Source organism: Diadema antillarum, unplaced genomic scaffold, assembly GCF_040938485.1.
Source record: "Diadema antillarum isolate AM-2024a unplaced genomic scaffold, OU_Dant_1.0 scf00000027, whole genome shotgun sequence".
NCBI lineage: Eukaryota > Metazoa > Echinodermata > Echinoidea > Diadematoida > Diadematidae > Diadema > Diadema antillarum.
This window is the reverse complement of record NW_027270916.1, coordinates 260,310-283,926: the sequence shown is the minus strand read 5'-3', so window position 1 is coordinate 283,926 and position 23,617 is coordinate 260,310. Positions and strand designations below refer to the sequence as shown.

General features: G+C 37.7%; 1 protein-coding gene across 1 annotated transcript in view; it reads left to right on the top strand.

Annotated features, from left to right (window-relative positions):
• LOC139735313 (pleckstrin homology domain-containing family D member 1-like) overlaps positions 1-23,617 on the top strand; it is a 66,459-nt gene that overhangs the window by 1,571 nt on the left and 41,271 nt on the right. Inside the window, exons 2-4 of the mRNA XM_071646070.1 lie at positions 5,339-5,432; positions 15,809-15,898; positions 22,146-22,222. Of these exons, the coding sequence (XP_071502171.1) occupies positions 5,339-5,432; positions 15,809-15,898; positions 22,146-22,222 (261 nt within the window). The remainder of the gene's footprint in view (positions 1-5,338; positions 5,433-15,808; positions 15,899-22,145; positions 22,223-23,617) is intronic.

Sequence of the window (23,617 nt, the reverse complement as noted above, 5' to 3'; positions counted from 1 at the left end):
GGCCTTTCTGGTCTTGCTGCAATCGCCTAAGAAGTGCTGTTGGCCGCTGCAAAAGTAACCTACCAAAGTGGGGGTATAGTGAGAATGATGACACCACCTGCCTGTGTGGAGAGGAGCAGACTATGCAACATCTCCTGGTCTGTCCACTTCTACCAGAGCCTTGCACAAAGGGGGATCTGGCAGCTCTAACGCCCTGTGCCAGGCAGTGCATCCAACATTGGACTGGACGAATCTAGCGTTCCATTCTGCGTATTGACTCGAGAAGAAGTATTGTATGAGCTTCCTCTGAAGTCCGCATTTCACTGCCTTGGACACCGAGATCAATGTTACCCTAACTCCAACCCTAACCCTAACCCTAATCCTAAACTGAGTAAACTCTAATGCTAATCCCAAAGCCATTTAAACTTATTCATGTTACTTATACATAACGCATAGCGGGGGGTACATATGGAAGTCTTGCCAAATCTTGTTACAAATGTAATACAGATTGGTCGTTCTGTACATTGTATCTACTTCAATGTTGCAGTGAAACCATCCCAAAGTTGGGCTGGTAATGCTAACAGTCTTGGGGTAGACTTCAGCATTAGAATTCACATTCTAATTCTAAACTGAGGACATTTGTAAGTGCAGTTCTACACCGCATGTGAGTTGATGTTGTTTGAATATAGACTCTAGAGTCACCCTATAGTAAAAACAGAGGGAACGGAATGATAGGCCTATAATGATAGAGATTGTGTTTTTTTCGAAATCAAATCAAAACTTAAAGTTCAGGAATTTCTATTTTTAACTTGAAAAGACTTTCTTATGTCCCCCATCCACCCCTCTTATTTTGCCATACTGCTCTACACCACCCTACCCTTGTCAGCTTACACATGGATGCAGCCGTCCCCACCTCTTGCCCAATAAATGCATGCGTACAGTGTATGCATCTGTGTGTAAGCTAACAAGGTTAAAGTAATGTAGAGTGGTATGACAAAATCAGTGGGGGACATAAGAAGCCTTCCTCACAGCTTAAAGTGAGATATTCTATTTTTTTTTTTACTTAACATTCTGTGTAACTAATTTTTATTAAAGTCAACCTTTAAGTAAAGTACATTCTGTGGAATTGCACTGTGCTTTCAATATCCAGATGCTAACCTAACCACCGAAAATTTAAGAAGATCTATAGAAGATATATGAGTGAGAGAAAAAGCTCAGTATTTCACAAAGTGGGTGATTTCAAGTTGGATACATGAGCTGATTTACATTTTGTGCAGGTCTCAACACCAGCACCAACAATAATCCCAAACTTGAAATCAATAGATGTAAGCAGGTTGACGCCAAAACTGTACTTTTTGTCATATAATGCAATTCCTGTGAGACTTCGCAGTGGTGTGGAGATAGCATTAGTGTTGGGCAACAATTGGTATTGCTTGCATAGATCTGACCATGGATGTTGGAGCTCGAGTTATGGAGGTTACACTCAGCACCAGTGCCAGTGAGTACAGCTCTACTACTAGCAGTAGCACAGAACTTGAAGTTGCCCAGTGTGAAATATTGCAACGGCTTTGATTTTGCTGCCCATGTTTTTCCCAAGTAGAGCGTTACTTTATACAGCTGTAATAGAACTGCAGTGACATCAGTATTGGTAGATTTCATCAATTTATTCCCTCAACTCCGCAACCTCGTGAATGCCATAAATTTACATTGTACAGAAATGATTGCTTTTGATAATGAGAGTTGGAGATTAGTCAAACTGTAAGCTCTGGGAAAAAAGAAAGAAAATGAGAGTCGCACCCTTGAACTCACAATCTTTTGTACAATGAGTAGCATTTTTCGTACAGGCAAACAGGAACTCAGCCTTTCACTTTTCATACTAATTGGGAGAGAGTGATCTAGAATCAATTTAATGAGTCATTCTCGCCACATTCTTTGGTAGCAGGTCTAATGCAGTGAAGGGGGGGGGGGTATACATACAGTAGGTCACTGTATATTAAATGTCCAGGCACCTGTCCTCCCTGATTACAAGGTCCCTACCTGAATTCTTTGCAGATATGTGGTTTTGTATTCACTTTCAGTGCCAGAATATTCATCTCTAAATGTTTTTTTTTTTTCTGCTGTGTTTAGGCAGCAGATATATGTAGGCCTATGCTTGTAATAAACCCTGTGTAGATATGCAGTATTTTTTACATTCTCATCTATTCTGTATCATAAAACATACTTGTAGCTTCTCCAAAACATCATCCTGAAGAAAAAGAGAATGTGCGTTGTCCTGGAGTATTAGATTGTAATTTCCTTTCATTTCAAACAAAACTGTAGAGCTGAAGAAAGAACTACAGTATAGTATGTGTAGTAATACCACTGACAAAGACAATTATCATAATTTGGACTCTTCCCATCCTGCAGAATTCCTACTGCATCATGACTAATCTAAGATTAAAGGTCAAGCGATACAAACACCGCTGAAGGCTTTAATTGCATGAGAAAAATCACCAACTTCAGAAATGCATCTACTGTACATATTATAACTACCCATGTAGGCATATGTGCTCTGACTCATTTAACAAATTACAGGTGACTGGAAACAGTAAACGAAGAGCCTAACTGTTACATGTGTGTAATTGCATGATTGCATGGTCTTAATTACAACTTTCTTTGTGTCTGTACCTGTGATGGTCTCTGTAAAAATATGCCCAGTCATGGAATATATATACTCATTCTCCATGTAAGAAGCCACAGTTGTTGGCTGTTCCCCAAATTTGTGTGTGCTCTTGTGGAAAGCCAAATGTGGAAGAACATGGACAGTGCCAGATGAATGACTAATACGAGAGTCATCCCATCCCGGATTTGTCTCCCAATTTCTATTTAAATCTTGTCAAAGCCTCCTCACTGGGGTGTAAAATCTGGCAGGAAATGGACCTGCACTTATCTTTGCTAAACTTAAAGTTCGGGGAGAGAGTAAGAATGCGGTAGGTGGTACAATGTATGTGAGGGAACTTTTCCTTGGCTCATCCCCACACTTTATCTGACCAGAGCACCTGACTTGGGTAGCCTTAATCACTCTAGATGGCCAGGGGGACAGTTATCACTTATTTGTGATTCAGGAAATTTGACATTTCCTCTTGTCTCTGTGACCTAAATTAGAGGTACACATCCCCTGTAACAATTTTTTTTTTTTTTTTAAAGAGTGTGTTAAATTGAACACCGGTACCTGGCTGAAAATAATCAGTGTAGAGCTTGAAGATTCAAGCAAACTGGTTCACAGGGAAAGATTAGACCTCGGTGCGATGTTACGTCTCAGTTGTAACTAAATGTCAAATATTCTGAAAGGTGTTGCGTTCATTAATTTTGAGGCTAATTTTGAAAGCAAAGTATGCATTATGTTGAGCTTATGTTGAGCTTAATTGAATAAATTAATGATTGGGAATATTGTGTCTATGATAGTTATAGGCTGAATAGGCAACACTTCTTTGTAGAATGGTAATTTGTGTAATGTCAAAGTTAACATGCTTTTATTTGGATCAAACTTTCACCTCTTTCTTAAACATTCTTTTCCACTGTAGGCCTCGTGAATTTTAGATGTGTATACATGATGACAGAATGGAAGTAACTGTAGAAAACTTTTTTTTTAATTTTATACATTGAAATATACCCCTGTGATGTTTAGTTAAGGAACAACCAGGTTCAAAACTTGTCAGTGGGTTTATCATTGTCACAAAGATTATAACAGGGTGTCCCAGTTCCTCAAGGTTTAAATAGCCTTACGTGTACTCTGTTGACTTGTAGATATTGGGTAAAGGCAATGTCCTGTGTTTAAGGGTGCTTAGTTAATGTTTCAAGTATATCCCAGTTTTCCCCACCACCTGTTCTGCAGAAGAGCTCATTGCTCGGTCTTTCAGGCTGTAATCACAACTCCGGGGCTGACGTAGATGAATGATTTCTGTCATTGGAGTCACAGACGAGAGATCCTCATAAATCTGTAATGATAATTAGGTTTGTCTGGATATACTGGGAATGCCATGTTACAATTTGCTGAACATTCACAAAGACAAACGCACATTACTAATTAAATACTATACACATTAGCCTTGCGTGTCATTGCATTGTAGGGACATTATTATAATCATCTGCAAACAATGGGGCAGCCTTCGGTGCAAATTGCTATTACATTGTAAAGAGCAAAGACAAATGCCTGTGACTAGGTACTTTCACTCCCCCCCCCCCCCCCCACGTAGAGTTGAGTCATGGATGCGCTCTCACATGTATTCTCTACTTGATACCGTAATGATGTGCGGAGGAGTCCCCTTCAGTGCATGATGTTTGTGAGAGGTTTCTTTCCTTCCCCATTAACTCTGTGATGCATCTGGATTGATATGATATCAGCAGTAGTTTTTTTTTTTCTAGCCACTAGGCATGAATAATTCTGTCCAGTTCTGATAAATATGTTGTGCTCCTTGATGCAATATGGCTGGATAGCACAAAGACTTGTTGAATTTCATCTCAAGTTTATTGAGAGTTGAACCCATCAAAGCTGATTATATGCAAGCAGTAAAGATAGCATCTAGTTTCATTTACCTGTTCTGTGTAGATGGGAGCAGGGAACTGAAATATTATGGATAACCTAGGAACTGTGCAGTCAACCATTTTTAACGCATATGTAGACATCAGAAGGGTATACTTTCCCAAGGAAATGACCTGTTCTCTTGTCAGGTTTCAAGCTGGTGATTACTTAAACCAAGTGGCTCATGATGCATAATGTCACCAACTTTGGAGAGGAAGAGTTGATGTATCATAAAAAACAATAATTAATGTCAATATTTCTATGTCAACAAGATACTTTATGCGGGGCTCGACACTTAACTTTTTTCTCTGATTGCCCCACTAAAATCTTTAAATCTGACATTTTTATGGCCTGAAAAAGAATTGTGCTGTCCCGAAATAAGCAGTACATGGCAATCCATTTTGAATCTCAAGTGCCGATCGGGGCACCAAAAGATAGCTTTTATGGAAATTTGGTGGCCCAACATCAATTTTTAGAGGTCCCTGGCCATTGGGCCTCTGCTAATGTCGAGCCCTGATATATGCATACCATGTACAATCGTTTAGTAACCATGCTTGCAAGCATTTTATTGCTTCTCTAGTGCTCGATCACTTGATGTAATCTGAACTTTAGACCACTTCAAATCATACCAATACATTCAGGAACAGAATTCTGTGAGCCATTCATGTGGTACACTTACTGTACCACTTTGATTAGATCATCCCACGGGTTTTAAGGAGCATGCTCACCTCTTTTGTATAATTTTCTGTTTTGCATGCAGTGATTTGTTTGCAATGTACTTTTATGTCTCATCTCCAGGTTTTTCATTGTAAAGGAAGGCTTCCTCTTGTACTACTCCGAGAGTGAAAAGAGAGACTTTGAGAGAAAACGGACATTTAACATGCATCCAAAGGTAAATGAACTTCTAAATTTCTCGTTGATAAACAAAGGTCAGTACTCTTGTTGTCAATATTGAATGCCATATTCATGTATAAATTTAAGGTTTTTCATGTTAGCAAGGCAATTACAGGGGATTCATGTTTTCTGGTTTTTTTTTTCTCATAATGGAGGAGCATGCTATATCATGTGATAATAGCGAGCTTTATCTGCAACGTACACGCCAAGACAATGCAGCCTCCTGGGTTGGACAATGAAACAACTGTCTCGCGCATGGGCAGAATAGCATTTCTGGCCTAATTAGCATCATCTTAGTGGTCGCGTGGCAGATCTAAAGCTTGATAATTATTCAAAGTTGACATCTTATCTTTGATGTACTAGTACGTTTTAAGGCATTTTATACAAATTTATGAGTGATTGATAAGTAGTACTGCAGAGAAGTTACTGAATACAAAATGTACTATACACAGATGAAGTTGAAATTTCATCCTTGATGTACATGTGTATGGCGCATTCAAGTAGGAGCGTTTTACTCTCATAGAGAAGATATTGAATACTGTACATTCCATGTATTGTGTATGCAGTTGGAAAGTAAAATAAGCATGTGCATACTGACTTAACTCTCCAAAGTTGTTTGGATGGAATTTAGTAAGATGTGAAAGTGCATTATAAATGCATACCTCACATACACAAGTACATTTTACTCCCATGCAAAGTTCATGTGACTTGTGTAGAAATAAAAGAAGGAAAAATACCGTCTTTTCATAGCGAGGGAGATGAAGTCAAGAAGGTTAAGAGACTGTGTCATGTGACTTGGTTTGCCAAAATTCTCATTTTGCTGAGCAAATAGACCCATGAGGGTTCATTGTTGTAGAACTTTCCAAAGTGGTCGACCTCGACTGCATGAGTGAGTGGTGACGAAATGATAATACAAAGACTGCTTGACGATGTTACATACGTGCATCGTAGCCACTTCAAAGCAAGTGTTTCACTTGTGATTTCTGTTCGCAAATATCTCCTTACAATATTTATAGCAAGTGTACAATACATTGGATACAAAGGGCTTTAAATGGTGAATATGGATTGTCAGAAAATTGTGACTACTTTCTGTTTGTAAAAATTAAATATCTGGAACTCTTGTATCATATTGTAAACATGAATGAACAAAATTTAGAGAAACTGCCCAAATTTGATAGAAAATTATTATTATAGAGCATATTTCTTATAACTGGTAATATTATCAAGCCATTCTATTTATACATAACTAGTATTTTGTTTGAATATTGTTTAAATAGGATAAGTCCTAATGTGATTTTCATTTCAAGCCTATATGCTGTATGGAATTATTTCATTTTACATATTATTGGTGTAAAAGAAATTTATTTAGAAAAGGATTTCAAATTTACCCTCGTGTATCTAAATTATGTCGGACTGAGCAGGGAGTGGAAAGAAACCTGATCACCAGCTTGAAGTGTTGTTTGCCAGATTACTTTTGTTTAGAGTAAAGCTGCCGAGGAAGGATCTTCGTGATTTGTTGTTCTTTTTTACAGTGAAACTTGGCCTGCCTGGCAATGTAAGTTATTACTTTTGGCATGACATACTTGACCTATTTCAGGAGGAAGATGAACTGGAGTTATTAAGCCCATTGTGATATATATCCAATTGTACGGTTTCGAATCCCAGCTAATCTCAGTTCCTTTGCTATTGGTGTGGTTTTATCCCTATGGGGAGTATTTTGTGCTTCAGTCTGATCAGTTTAAAAAACAAAAACAAAACAAAAAACAAAGAGAGAGCTTTGAGTAGCAATTCCACAACCAGCCAGTGATCAGTTTTGAATGATGTTATAAGTTAGGGTGAATGAAAACACACCTGCTGACTTTCAACCCCTCTGTGATACTGCCAAATCTTCAGGTATACCTGCTCTTTGGTATGTCTTATTTGATATACCAGTATCGCCAAGCATTTGATTCATATTGATACGAACAATCTGCTGGAAGTGATGAAAATGTAATTAACTTCCGCAGTCATTTGATTTGTAAATAGTGTGTGCATATTATGTGTGTTGGCCCAATTTTGTTGGCCCAATTTTGTAAAAGCAATTACCGGGTATCTGGTTTCATGTTGAGTTAGACCTTTCTTTCTTCCTTGTACTACTGGTACATAGTGGTAGAGGAGACATATCACGAGATTACCTGTTGCATAGAACTTTTGTTGAAATATTAAAAACATATTGACAAAATTAAACATAATTTGAATCAAACCTAACTGAGGATCAAACCCAAGTTTAAAGGTTTGATTTTGTGCTGTTAAAACAAAATGAATATGCATGAATGAGCCTAAATCTGATATTCACTTCCCCTGGAAAAGAGATTTATCACACTTTGCTATAGGCAGCATGATCGTCTAATACTTTGTAAACCTCTGGTAGATAGCGAACATGATACAGCATGCAAAAGTTTGTGAACTTTAACCTGTATGATCATACACATATTATATAAAATTCTGCTAGAGATTTTTGAACTCTGTTGACAAACAAAATATGGCAAGTACATCATATAACGCAGTCTTATTTCACTTCATCGTACATTCGCTCGCTTAGCAGCTGAATTCCAGGTGCCTGTAGCTCTTACTGTGTGTACTCTTCCCTGAGAGTTTCCTGTTGCACTTCTCTCAATATTTTTGAGGCACTTGTATGTTTGATTTAAAGTGCATGTTTGATGTTGATCCACACATAAACTTATGTGCGGTTCGTGGTACTTATGTTTGATCTTTATGTTTGAAATCAAACATAACTCTTTCTGCAACCACACAGGAAAATCAAACTTTATGTTTGATTTCTTAACTGATGTTTGATTTTAGAGTTTAGCGTGACAAGGCAAAGATCATCTTTATTAGTCTGATATGTTTTTCATCATATAATACATGCAGACTTAGACACCAACTGCTGCCACTACCTGTATGTGATATGGCTGTCAATCCCTGTGAACTTACCGGGAGTCAATCTGAGGTTGACCATTGCAACAGTATTTGAAGGACATTGGCCCATTTCGAGCCAGAAAAACATACTGCTCGTGACACAGCTTGCCTTTACTTGGCAAAACAACTCTACATGTATGATATACCATGCTAGATACTACAGGGTACTCGCAGGATATTTGATTTGGCTTGCAGCATTGAGTTATGTTTGCTGGAAATATTGCCTGATATGCCATGCATTTTGTTTTGTTTTGTTTTTTTAATCAAGGGTAATAGGATAAGACAATGATGCAATGTATTAGTGGTTGTAATTGCAATGTAGAACCAAAGTTATAGGCAAGGAGCTACTCTATGCTTTTGACCAAGTAGGAATTTGTAGCCGACATGACACATTTTATATGATATGTTAATTGGGGTAAGACTTATGTGTGTTGGTATCTCAAGAATGTCAGCCATCTCCTGACACTGATGTAAATGAAATCACAGCCAAAAATGTAAGCCTATATCGCCTGTGTATATTTTGAATGTATATTTTGTTACATTTCACATCAAACTAATCACTAACTTCATAACGCATTCAAACAAATCTTATTTTCTTCATTTATTCATATTATTCCATTCTATGTGTCATCAATTTGCTTCATTTGCAGCATGTATGAAATAATCCCCAAGAACATCAGAATAATTAGATAATGTATTGTTTCAGTCAAGTAAATGTTCAGGTGATCTCTAGTGATGTCATGATACTGTGTTTTTAAATAAAGATGGAAAACAATGTTTATGGAATGATTATGGTAGTATTATACAACAGTATCGCTGGAAATGTCAACATCATCACATTGTTTGTGACTACAGTTTTACCCTGAATGACTGACATGCAAGTAGTGCTTGGAGAACCCACCAGCAACTGAAATGCCACATCACGGCCTGTCAGTTACTGTTTGTACAGTTTGTATACATATTGTACATTGTCAATTGTAATGAGGTATTTTATGTGATGAAGAAATAAGCCATTTTAGCAGACTACATGGAAGTAGTGACTGCATTTGATATCGATATGTCTCCCCCCCCCCTTTTGCGACAGGTGTTTACTACATGTACAGATATTACAGTACAATGTAAAGCAATGTTTCCACTTGGTATACATATCCTCGACTCTGGCTCGAGGGAATTTTGCATTGCTGTCCCTGCTATTAAATGAGGCTGAATATTTTACAACAGCTATCGAAACTGTGCCGAGTGAGGATATCGTAGAGCTCATTGTTTAATTATATGTAGATAGCACTGAGGGTGTGAAAACAGCCAAGAGGCTGTGCAGGGAGGTATGAATGCCATGCTGCTGAGAAATACAAGGGGGAAAATTAACTGGTACTGCAAACTACATAGTGGTGGTACTACTGCACCAGTAAAGCATCGTGATCTCGTGGCTGTTTGTCCTGTACATTCCACCGCCCAGTTGGCATCACCCTGTGACATCAATGTATTATCTGTGTTGAGAGTTGGCCACCAATCTCCGGGTGTCTTGAGGAAGTTGTTTACTGGCACATTTACATGTACATGTAACTGAAATATACACCGATTCAAAAGCCGGTGCCTAAGATTCATGCATCTGGGTGTTTTATTAGCTGTAAAGACATTTAATCTGTTTGGACCATACCAAGTGAAACCAAGGAAGACATGCACCTATTGAATTGTTATGTATAAACAAGTTAATGGTGCCTTGATGAAAAAAAAAATATATAAATAAAATAAAATATAAGAGAAAGTGAATGTGAATATCTATGTAGGCCAACAATGTAAGTGCTTCTGAAATAGGAAATCATAGTTCCTTATGCTCATACAAGTTGTATACATTGTGATTTTCAAAAGAATTCTTTATCAATAAAATTTCCCCATTAAAAAAATCTATATTTTTCTGTTTCTGCCAAATATAAACAGAAATATGTCTGTCAAAATTTTCAGCACTCCCTCCCTACCTTGTAATTATACATAAAATTGCAATGAACCTGATATGGATTTATGAAATCCAAATGTAGTTAGGTTCACTCATTTTACTTCAAAAAAAAAAAAAAAAATATATATAGCAGCACTGCATTGAAATTAGGATAGGCGCCTACTTTGTGATAAAACAGTAGTATGATCATTCAGCGAATAACACAGAGCTGTTTCAAATCTGGCATTTGTTACTTGTTGTCAAGACAGAATGAATTCTGTTCTTAGATCTTGATGTGGGATATACAAGGTAGGCCCCGATTGTCAGTACCAGACTACCAATGGTAGATGATGCAATGCACCTGGGCATTCAGGCATTACCCTCCATGATGAGGTGACATTTTGGTCTACATTTATGTACAGCATGTTATGTCATTCCCTATCAGGACCACTTATTACATTGTACACATCAATGACAGATGCACATGTGTGTGTTTTTACAGAATTACTTGTACTTGCACATGTAAGAGTAATACAGGTACTTTCCTTGATATTTGAATAGACAGATTATATATCTTCATGCTTTATAAATTTCATATTTTTGTTATGGTTTGCTCTGATGGCAGCTGCCATGGTAACAACTGCAAATCCTGGTCCTGATTGGCTCTCGTTGTGGTAGTTTAAAAAGGGTGGTATGCAACTATGAAAATAATATTATAGGTACATGTAGTTTCATGGGATGGGCCAACAAATGCAGGGTTCTATTCAATATGTTTTTGCCATTCCACCTGACTACTCAGATGAATAGGTTTTGACATTGCAAGATTTGATCACTTGATTCTGTATTCAAGGTGAGATCTAACTCTTTTTAGTTTAACATGTAGTAACACTAAGATTATTTATTGCCAAGAGAGACTGCAACTGTAGAGTGTAAAAATTAAAGATTCAAATCAAATGAAACTTCCAAAGATATGTTCCTACTGTGATTGATTATAAGTGTGGACTATATGGTTCATACAAAATTGTATCTCACAACTAGCTTGGTGAACTTGCATATTGCTGGAAGATATGTGTGTACAAGTTTCATTGAACAGGTGGCTTAACGAATATATGACAAGTAGATAGGCTGGTGTCAAAGTCTCTTTGAAGCTGTGTTTTGTTGAAGTTACAAGTTGCTGTATGTGTTTACACCTTCTGTGTACAGAAGGCGTAGTAATCTACGAACAAATTTACACTTGGCTCTTGTGGACTAATGGAAAGATCAAATACTAGCATTTCAGTTTGAGAAAATATTTATGTGGCTCTTGGTTCATATTGTGTTCATTTTAGAGGGAAGTGGTAATAATGCAGTGTAATGATGTAAGCATAAAAAAGTATTTTGAATAAACTTCAAGTAAACTGCAATCTTGGTAGCTATAGTACCTTGTGACATTTGGCTTAATGTAGTAGTACGTAATTCATCTATAAAAGTATGTTAGAAAGTTTCTTTATTGGAATACCTGGAAATGCTTCAATGTGCATACTGTGATAGTACTGGATCTGATGTGGTTTTGCTTAGAACAAAAAACAACAACAACACAACATCAACAAACTAAAAACGAACAACACACACAATTAAAAGAACAAAAAAAATATAGATTGAGGCAGATACTTTGCTCAAATTGACTAGTAACCTCCGACCTTTCATATCATATTCCTCGACCTCCGGTCTTTTAGTATTTCATTTCACTCATTTCGTAGCCATGAAATCTACCCCCAGTAAAAAGAAAGAGAGATTGTGATGGAATGGCAAGTCATCATTAACAGAGAATAGCTGCAGAATTGACATATATTTCTAAGTTGTTCCCCCTCTCCCCTGTAACCAATACTCCTGTCAATCACTCAGTAAGTAAACTCAAATGATCATGCCTGCTCTACTTTGCATTATTCTCGCACGAGTGCAACTTAACTTTTTGTGCCGTTACCATACTGAGTGTAGAGAGAGGGGGGTTCAAAATTGTAGTCCAGTGGAAGAAGTCAACGCATTTGTGTATAGTGCATTGATATTATACTGGATTTCAGAAGAGTCCAGAGGGGCATGTCATCAAGTGTTTTGTCAGATGGGTCTGTATTTTTTTTTTTTTTGGACAAACTGTTGCAAGCTACTGAAATCCTTGCATTTCCTTGATTGGGCTGAGACCAAATCTGTCAGAAAAAAACAAAACAAAATTATGACCAAATGCTTTATTAATTGATGCTATTAAATCAATGGTGCAATTTATTTTGTATTCTAGTGCCAATATAAGTTGACTTCAACTTTGGAAAATCAAGGAACTAAGAAATGAAAGTGAACAGAATGTCTTTTTACAGGGACAATAGAATTGAATCAATCTGATGGAAAGATTCAGTGTTAAGTGCTTGTTGTATTTTAAGTTATTACCTATTGGTGTTGGCTCCTGAGTAAGTATTAAACTGACAATAAAGCAAATATGTATGGATGCTGATACTTGAAGCTGTTTTTACAATTTCTCAAATTTTTGAGCAATAGGATCAGAAAGTTTAACATTTTCTTCCAGTAAGAATGGGATTGAACAATAAAATCTTGCTATCTTTTTAGGCATAGCCAATAGCATTACTTCCATCAAAGGTGGCCACCCATTGTACACAGACACTGTTCAAAGGATATGGAAGAGTGCTCTTTCTTGAGCCTGTAGCGCAGTTTGGACTTCACTGTTCTTCGAATCAAAGGGAAATTTTTGCTGGAAGTATCATTGACCCACCCTTTTGTATAGAGAGAGAAGTTTGGGGGAAGGAAATGGAAGCTACAAAACACAATACATTTGGATGGGTATTGTTTGCCGCCACTCTCTAGGTGAAGAATGAATGAATTTGAATGGATTTCAGACACCACAAAGTGTTAACGTCACAAAGTACAGACTGCATAGTTGTGACATTAGTGGGTTTTGTGCAGTTACAGTTTGTATATGGGATGGACTTGTCCCAGACTCAATGGATTGAATGTGTGTATTATTGTTTGTATGTGTGCTTCTGATTGTTGTTTTGTTTTGTGTGTGGTTGTGTGTTTGTTTATAAGCCTCCAGTGTTGACGCAACAAGATTTACTATACACAACATTGTGTTCGGTTTATTCATGCGTGCCTGTGTGCCCCACGCAAAATATGTACTGACTTTTGTATTTTGACCTGACACACCTCTAGAGAGAAATTCTCTGTCAATCTCTTCCATTGTCAGCTCTGCCATGGAGTGAAGTAAAATCTGTACTGCAGGATTTCAAACTGTGTACACATTTAGATGTACAGTGTATTTATACTTTGCTGGTACCAATGGTAGAGGTGCAGGTCCATTTTCAAAGGGTGATAAATCCTTCAGCGTGTTCCCATTTTTCATGTCCAGGAATTTCTGTGATGATACAGTCGGATGCAGATTTGTTTCCCTGTAGTCAATATTCTGTCTCACCAGCAGCTCTGTATATAAAATACAAAGTTTAGCTGCTTTATTTATAGATTTAAGAGTTATGCATGCTCTTTTTGTCACACAAAAGGAGTTTAGTCCTATGTGAAGTTACATTCGTAACTACTTTAATTCAAACCAGCTGCCCGTGAAACGGAAGGAATGCTATTTGTACCAAAGGAGAGGATTGAATTTGCAGTGGCAGGGGTATACATGCATGCACGTACTATGTGGGTGTCACTGAGAGAAATATTATCAGCTATGTATGTGTATGACATTTGACTCAAATAACCTATGTCTATACCATGTTGTTCTGTGATCTCACAATATATTGCTGCATGTACACTAAAGTATTGCAGCATTACAATACATAATGATGCACAGGAAAGACTGGATTGGTGAGAATTGGATGCGTTAGTTAAACTTTGGAACTGTTTAAACCCACGAGTGCAGCAAGTTGGGTTTAGACTGTTTCCAAAGTTAAATGTGCATCATTTGTTTTATAAAATAGGCCCGTAAATTCATGAAAATTTTCATTATGCATCTGGTACACCTACAATATAAGGCTTGAGCTATGCATTCGGATTTTACTGGACACATGGCTTAGTGTGGGTTAGTAAACTTCAATGCATGATAATTGACCAATCAGATTGCAGATGATGATTCTGAAGCCTATTTTATAAAACAACACGTAAAACCCTGCTGTTCCAATTACATTAAACGTGGTTATCATGACAGTGTACTAGAGTTCAGCATCAAAGTGCAGTTGACTTTGTTGACTTTGATATGTGACATACATGTAGTAATATCAGACAAACAATGGTAGATGTTTCATCTGAATTGGACAAAAAATAGAGCTATAGGAATATAATATTGCAATTATTTTCATTACATAATAATGTCAGTTGCAAACATGTATAAATCAGCAGAGGCGATGATGTCATGAATTTATAACAAAGTCACTTTACTCTGTCAGGAAAGAGTCATTATATTTGCATGGTTCATTAGTTAAACCTGTACACTGTCTGCTGCGTGGAAACTAATGGGAAGTCATAACCAAACTCCTCCCTACGATCAATGACCTAGCTGACGAGCAGCAGAGTGCTTTAAAGGGGAACATCAACTCGCAGGATAGACTGCGCAGTAAGATGACTCTGCTCTGTTGTGGCATGGTGTTTCAGTCTCGATAGAGTTGGCATGGTTAGGCCTACAATGCAAAAATTGTGGTTCGTGTTGATCACATACTATGTTATGATTAAAATCAGTGTGTTATGTTTGAAATCAGTGTTTATGAGACAACAACATCTGCAATAATTAGTGCAAGGATAATATTTTGTAATTATTCTTAAATCAGAGTAGCCAAGATCCATTTCACTCTGTTACTACTGATAGAAAAACCCAAGTACTGTATATTTTGATAGCTTATCGAAAATGGGTATGCATATCAAATGAATGTTATTGTGTGTTTCGCTTATTGCTCAATATACGAAGGACATAATGTTGGAAAAAAGAATTGTTTGTATATTGACCTTGACACAGTTTTCTTATCTTAACTCGAGGGGTGTATTCTAGCTTCAGTGTGATCATTAAAAAATGCATATAATTTTCAGTTGTTTTCTTTGTGCATCCCAAAATTAAAGCTCAGGATTCATTGTAATTCTCATGTGATACTTGTTAGATAAGTACAACACTATAAGCTGCTAAACATTACCTTTCATTTGCTGATGATGCAAGTGAGAATTTTACATGTTGCCATGGCAAACAGGCATCATTAGCTTTTCATATTATAATATTGCTTCGATTTTTTTTTCTGGTGGTAAAGATGGTCTAAGACTGAGATTCATTCAATTCTGCCAAGCAGCTGTGTTTTGCCGATGGCGAAGGAAGAAACAGATTGCGAAGATTAAAAGACGTCCTGCTTCTGCGCCATGTTCTCCCCCTTGATGGTGAGTGATGGGGTGCTCCATGTAGGTCATGGCTTAATCCCATTTTTAATCCCCCATCTGTCTCTGTTTGCTTCTTAATACTTATTCAGGGCGTCATACCCCTGGGCGGTGCCGTGATTGAGGCGGTCAACGACCCCACCAGGATGTGCGCCTTTCGAATCGTCCACGAAGACCTCAACGTAAGTACCGTGCAGAGTGGTCTCTCCATTCCTCAAGAATTTCATTCAAATTGCACTTCTATGTGGTTTTTGAAATGTGTAAAGACTGCATGTGCGTTCTGGAGCTCATACATTATTGTCCATAGAAACAGGTTTTCTTTTTTTCAGAAAAAGATTTGTAAAATGGTAATGTCTTACATAGACTTTACTAAATCCCAGTGTTCTTGCTTTGCATTCACACTGCTTATATTATGTTCATGTTATTTGTCTTTTATTGACATTGGTGGAAAGTGAGGTATGGTTGCCCCCACAGAATAAGTTTTTTTCAATCATGGCAATGAAAGATTGAAACAGAATGAATAGCTGAATAACCAAGCACCCTATCCCATTTATTTCAACCGTGCAATATGCAATGCATTTCAGCTCAGAGGCAGTCGCAGCTAACATTTATTTTCTTCATTGTTCTGAGATCATCCAGCAAAGTCTTGATCTCTTCATAAGGGACAAAAATTTACAAGGAGGCAATACAATTGATAATTCTAAGTACTACTACCACTACCCTGAATCACATCAAGGAACAGAAACAATGGAACTTTGTAACTCCAGTGTAAACAGTCTTCCATGGTATAACAGTACTCTCAGGTAGCTCTCCATTTTCATATGGGTATTTGTCTTTCTGGAGCCTGCTTACACTTACATTGACAAGTGTCATACATAAAATCCATCACAAACTTTTATGACACTCATGTGAGTGAAGACAATGAAAATGTGTATACCTGTCTGGTACATGAGTGCTGTACGCACTCAGAGGAGGTACAGAGTGAAGGCAGTGATGCAGTGATGCTGTAGAATAGCTCGTAAAAAAAAAAGAGAGCTGGGCATGACCGAAAGGCATCGTCACATGACTTTCTGCGTGACAATGGTAGTCATGGTGATGGGTGGTTGTTATGGTGGTGATGATGGTGGGTTGGTTTTGATGTGTGTGTGTGTGTGTGTGTGTGTGTGTGTGTGTGTGTGTTTATGTGATATCCTAGAACTCTGAGAGAGATTACAAATTATGTTTACAATTTGTAGATGATGCCTGATGAGGGAGTTTCAGAATGTTTCAAATCTTGTTCATGCACATCCTAGGAACAGGACATATTCCTGAGCAACCAGAAAGCATCCCCAGCAGTATTCACTACCCTTTCAACAAGTGATTAATGACAAATAATTTTCAGACATGGCTTATCACAAAATGTTACAAAGGCACTACTGAACAGATGAAATGATGGCAAACGACACAGAATATCTTGACGGGAACCATCAACTATATATCAAAAATTCAATGCAACACAAAACCACCAGCACTTGTTTAACACTGGCAACAATTCTACATCTGATGTTAGTGGTATTTCTAGGTATTTGGTCATACTAGGCCTGTCTCTTTAAGCCAAGGTAACATTGATTTGGGAATGAACTCTGCAGGTGTAGGGTATAAAATTAAAGGGACTGTGTAGTACTGGATTCAGCTTGTAACATTTTGTGAGATATTTAGAAACCACTCCATGAAATGTTAAAGAGCATACAGTTCTAAGGGGAATCAAAATTTTATTTGATGAAAATCGGTTTGAAATGATTGAGATATCTAAAAACAAGGTAAAACAAAGAGATCCTAATAAAAGTCTTGGCCTGTCAATTTTATTAGAATAGCTTTTTTTTAATACCTCAGCCATTTCAAGACCAGTTTTCATCAAATAAATGTTGAATCCTCCTTGAAATTACATGCTCTTTCATATTTCATAAGAGGTTTCTCATTAATTCGGCAAAAATGTTATAAACATGACATTAGGTCTCGACCAAAACTATACAATCCCTTTAATATCTGTAGATTATGGAGGAAATAGACAAACAATGAGGAAGACATTTGGGGTACCCCTTAGGTGGTCTTCCATGTCACAGACTTAATTTGCAGGGTATTGATGCTCTGTAAATATAAACACAGTTCAAACTACTTGAATTACTTTGTTTATCTGGAGCAAAGTTGAGTCACATACTTTCCAAGACACCCTTCTCAAATCACAGTCAGCCAATTGTGCTTCGGAGGTGTTTGCCGATCATTCATCAGGTTTTGCTTGATTCCAGGTTTCATCAATGTAATCTGAATGATTCCACCACTACTGTATTTTAATAGGAAATGGCATTTAGCTTGATTGTCATTTACTTCCTATATGAAACTAGGCACTCTGTAGATGATGAATTATACATGTAAAATGGTGCATGCATAATAAAGTACTTACCTGTGTACTCTAGTATGCACATATGCAGAGAGCTGCTTGTCAGATTTACAGGTCATGGGGAGTTTGATACTTGTGTGGAATGTCTTTTAGCAGTGTGTGAGTTGGGCATACACATTGTATGCCCATGCACATTGTATGTAGGGGAAGCATCAGCTCACTCTGCAACTCTAAACTCATTTCGAGTGGTTTCAGAAACTTGATTTGATATACCGAGTGTGGCACCCCCTTTTGTTTCTAAACATATTGGCGATTCTGTGACGCACTATGTGTATTTTTGGCATGGGCAGCGCCATTACACGGTGTCTCAGCTGACCCCCCCCCCCTTCCCACTCCCCACTCCTCTCCCTACATTAGCACGCATGCAGAATGAAAAACTGATGCATGGTTGCTTTAGCCAATGGGCGTCTCGTACTGAGTGCGCGAATGCTTGCTTAGTGCGCGAACCTTTGTTACAAGTGCGCGATAAACATGTTGCCCAGGGGATGGGGAAGAGCAGGGGGGTCGGCTGAGACACCTCACGGCTGCGCCCAGTGCCATAAAATGTCTGCTGCCCTCAACGAACCCGAATCGGTCAATAGGTATCAGGAGTTAAAAAAAAAAAAGGGCCCCCATTATATCACTAGCTAAGAAACTATCTCAGAGGAAATGAAGTTTGCATTAGCTACAGACCTTGATATTAATTTATCCCCTACTATTCGCAATTACGTTTCAAAAAGTGACAATGATGAAGTTCAATTCAATTTCGATTCATCATTATTGTCCATTTGAAAATTCCCTTTGCTTCAAGTCTTACACATAAACACGTAAAAACATTAAAAGGCAACCATACATCATGCATTTAATCCAAAATGTTTCCATGTGCATCATTCAGACCACTTTCACTATACCAAATGAAAATAATGTGTAATTTTAGTGGCGTGTTAATATGTCACATTTGGCAATATTGTGAATGCTCTCATAAAATGTCAACATTTATCATATGCAACTCTTTGCATTTCATTATTTCAGTCAAACTGTACACAATGTTTAGTTTCTGACCACTTTGCCCAGTGGTTAATAGTAAGTACACTGTATGACCTTAACCTTTCAACATAATTGCGATCTTCAGTTGATGTGATACAGTGGCATCACAAGGTCATAAGCAAGGACCAGTACCCATAGGTAGGGAAAATGGGTTAGTGTGCAGCCTTTGACTGGTCCAATTTTTGAAAGAGTTCCATGATCATCTATCAAAGGGTTTTCCCTGCAATGGAGCAGAAAATTTGAATGTCCTCTCGTAAAGTCTCAGCGTATGGAAATTTGAATGGGAGTCGCCTGACCTGTTGTGTGGCCTTCGCATTCTACCGACTGACTTTACCAGATGCTGCTGCCAACACCTTGAATCTAGCTCTTCCAACACTGGATGTACCGATGATGTTGAGATACATGTATTATACGAGTGCTGATCTGATGTTGTATGGCTGAGGCAGACCGTACATTGCAGTCCACTGGCACAGCTCCACTAATAACATCTTCACACAATAGCTCCAGCACCTTCCACATCAATGGAGCACCATTGTATGAGAGAGAGACTTCTAAACAGACATGGATAGAGGAGGAAGGGAGGGATCGGAGAAGGATGAAAAGAACAAATTTCAGCATCAAGAGAAAGGGAGAGAAAAATTTGAGAGATAACAAAACGGAGAGAGCTTGTTAAAGACAGAAAGAGAGGGGAAAAAAGAAGGTTGGAAAAATGAAAGCTAGAGTCAGGGAGAGAGAGAGAGACAGACAGATAACAAAAGACTATTGTTTCTTTAGACACAAGCATGCAGAACTGATGTGACAAAAATGTAATAGCTGAGCACAAGTTGAGTACTTTGGACTGTGATTGTATAGTGTCATTGTCATGTGCATAGTTTTCAGCAGAAAGTGTGCTGATACAATCTCTCCTCACAAATACCGACGTAAGGCGGTGAATGCAGAATTATTCACAAGAATAGCAGAGCTACTCTACAGGGGAAATGCAAGTTATGGTTGACAGTGATATAACAGATACACTGTAGAATACATTTCCCAGATTTACATATGAAATCAAGGAAACGACAAGTCTCAAGTGCACCTTGCATGAGAGTGCCTGAAACTTCAGAGTTGCCATGGTGTGGTCTTGCAGCTGCCCCAGACAAGTGTAAAGAGAATTTTGAGGCACCCACTGTAGAAAGACATGAAGAGTAGAATTTTCCTTGAGAAGAAGGTATAGTCTTGAATGAAGGCTAGCTACCACATGACAGTTGTGGATCAATGAAGACTTGAGAGAAATTGTATGAATATGCAGGAAAGTCATGGCTCTTTTGAAAGCTCACATATACTGTCTGTTGTGTTTGTCCTGTAGACTGTTCGAAATGGCCGTCATTTACATGTATTTCAATCATTATCATATATTGCTTCGTAAACAATATACATGATCTGCACACAAAGTTATTGACCTTCTCTGTCATAAGGGATAAACAAGAATGTAATGCTTTAGATATATCTTTGTTTCAAGCAAAATCATGGAAAAATGTCAAACTTACTATATGAAGATCAGTATTTACAATATATTGATTTTTTTCTTGTAACTCAGTTTTATATGTACAAAATTATTATGATTAGGAGGAAGCTGGATGGGCATGTCATGAGATCTAGGAGTTATGCTATGCTGTTGTTTTCTAACCAGTGTGAGCTGCAGTCTACATGTCTACCTCTTGGAGAAGATAATCAAATGTGAAAACAAAGCTCAAATCAATGACAAATAAAGCTACTTTGAATTCTTATTGGACACTTTGTCTGTGGGAAAGAACAAAATGAAAGCTTTAAGTGCTACTGTTTTGGTTTCAATTTGACACAGCAATACAGAACATGTTCAGATGTGTTGCCTGAAGTTGGAACATACAGTTCAATTGTAATGAAGCTTTTGCCTCTGCTTTAAATAGCAACTCTCATGCTTGGCATAAACATTTTGTGAGGCTTGGACTTTAAAGGGGACTGTACAGTACTGGTTGAGGTAAGGGATTCATGTTTTGAACATTTCTAAGTGAGATAATGAGAAACCTCTTATGAAATTTGAAAGAGCATGTAATTTTAAGAAGGATTCAACATTTATTTGATGAAAATAGGTTTTGAAATGGCTGAGATATCCAAAAAAGTGATAATGATAAAAGGCGACAGGCCACAACTTTATTAGGATAGCTCTTTGTTTCACCTTGTTTTGGGATATCTCGGCCATTTCAGAACCGATTTTCATCGAATAAACTTTTGATACCCTTTAGAATTGCATGCTCTTTGACATCTCATAGAGTGGTTTCTGAATATCTCGCAAAACGTTAAAAGCTAAATCCTCACCTCGACCAGAACCGTACACACCCTTTAAAGGGATGGTACACTTTTGGTTTAAATGGGGCTTCAGGTTTCCAACGTTTTTCTGGTGATGATTAATATTTTAGATAATGCAAAACCTCTTATGAAATGTGAAAGAGCATATAATTCTAAGACGAATTCAAAGTTTATTTGATTAAAATTGTGTTTGAAATTGTTGAGATCCAAATCAAAGTAATCCTAATGAGAGGTAGGACCTACCTTTTATTAGTCCTGATCACTTTGTTTTACTTTTTTTTTTGATATCTCAGCCATTTCAAACCCAATTTTCATCAAATAAACTTTGAATTCCTCTTAGAATTGTATGCTTGTTTACATTTCATGAAGCAGTTTCTAAGTATCTTGCAAAATGTTGAAAGCTGAATTTTCTCCTCAACCAGTAACTATACCATCCCTTTAAGAACACTCTCACTTTTCTTTTTAACTGTAAACAGCATACTCTACCACATTGGTATAGTATCACTGTTTTTTGTTTTTGTTTTTGTTTTGTCATGTCATTATGTCATGTGCAACTCCAAACAAACACCTGGACGGAACACAGAAATTGTTTTTTTGTTTACAGGAATTTCTCATTTTGTGACTATTTTGGTTCCATGCAGGGATCTATCTATCTGGCAACGGACACAGAGTACGACCGAGAGAAGTGGGTGGATGTCATGAGGAAGTCTGGCAGAATGTGAGTAAAAACATTCACTTTCAGGCAAAATGAAACTCCTTTAAAAGAAAAAAACAAAACACAAAGTTTGTAGGAAATGGAGCCTTCCTGATGTTGGGTATTTTTGTCTGCCGGAGGTCTGGCATGGGTGCTTGGCTGTCAACGAGGCATGACCAGGATGCGCTCCAGATATCATGATGAGTTAGGTGATAGACAGGGCGAAAAAAAAAAGAAGAAGAGAAAGATATGAGTTGGAGGAAGGAAGGAATAGACAGAGCAGGTGTGTAGGGTTAAAAGTCCCGAAGTCATAGCAAAACCCCTTCCACACCAGTCCTTATATATAGCCAGAATTGGGGCACATTACAGATTACACAGTACATTGATTGGCACATTACATAACTTTCTGTCTTCTCATCATGCGTATACTGTAAAACCAGAAATGTTTGCTTGCTTGAAACTTTCACGAATTTCACGAGGAGCCAAGGATTCGCGAAAGTAAGATGCACGCAGAAGTACACAGTGCATTGAATGCCAGAGCAAATTTGTCAAAAGTTTCATACCATGCAAAGGCCATTGGCTCCACTTCCCAAAAGTTTCATGCCGCAAATGTTTCTGGTTGTACAGTATGTGACCTCAATAGAAGACTTGCATCTATGGAGAAATGGAGCTCCATAGCACCCTCCACAATGCCATATCACATTGTAACCTTTGGTCTAATACATCATCAGCGCAAACTCAAACTCTTCTATGGAGCATTAAAGTGCCCCATGCTTGTTCAGTGAAAGTACTTTAGTAACGATTATTCATGATAACTATTAATCGATAAGCAGATTTGATGCTCAAAGTGATGCATTAAATGTGATGCTGAAGCACACAGTGAAGTGGTGTTCATTTCAACAGACACATGTTACTGTAGTTGATTAATGGGTAAGAATGCAATACTATTATATAACATCTGAATGAGGAGAAAGAGAAGGATGCAGGGAGAGAACTACAGTATTGCATAGTAGGTGGGTATGGAATGTTAGCAGTTGCAATAAGTGGCACACTTTTTTTGGAGCGAAATGCTTGTTTTTCTCATTATTAGACATTCATTTTAGGCATGAGATCTTGGATGAAACTAGGTAGATTATCTAAATCTAATTTAGTGTAGTGCAGCTTGTTTCATAGCCATGAGTAATTCATATTTCTAGGCATCAGACAAGAACTAATGTGAAGCAATGTGAAATTTTGCATGCTCAATGCCAATTTTCTGAACAAGCAGTATGGCACTGCGAAATGTTGACACACTACAACTGCTACCCCAGATGACAAAATATTATCTAAAATTTATCTTCTCTTATTCCTTCCTCCCGAACAATGAGATAAATTTGAGGCCGTGTAGCTGCTAGGTACCTGTCCAGGGTATTATGCATC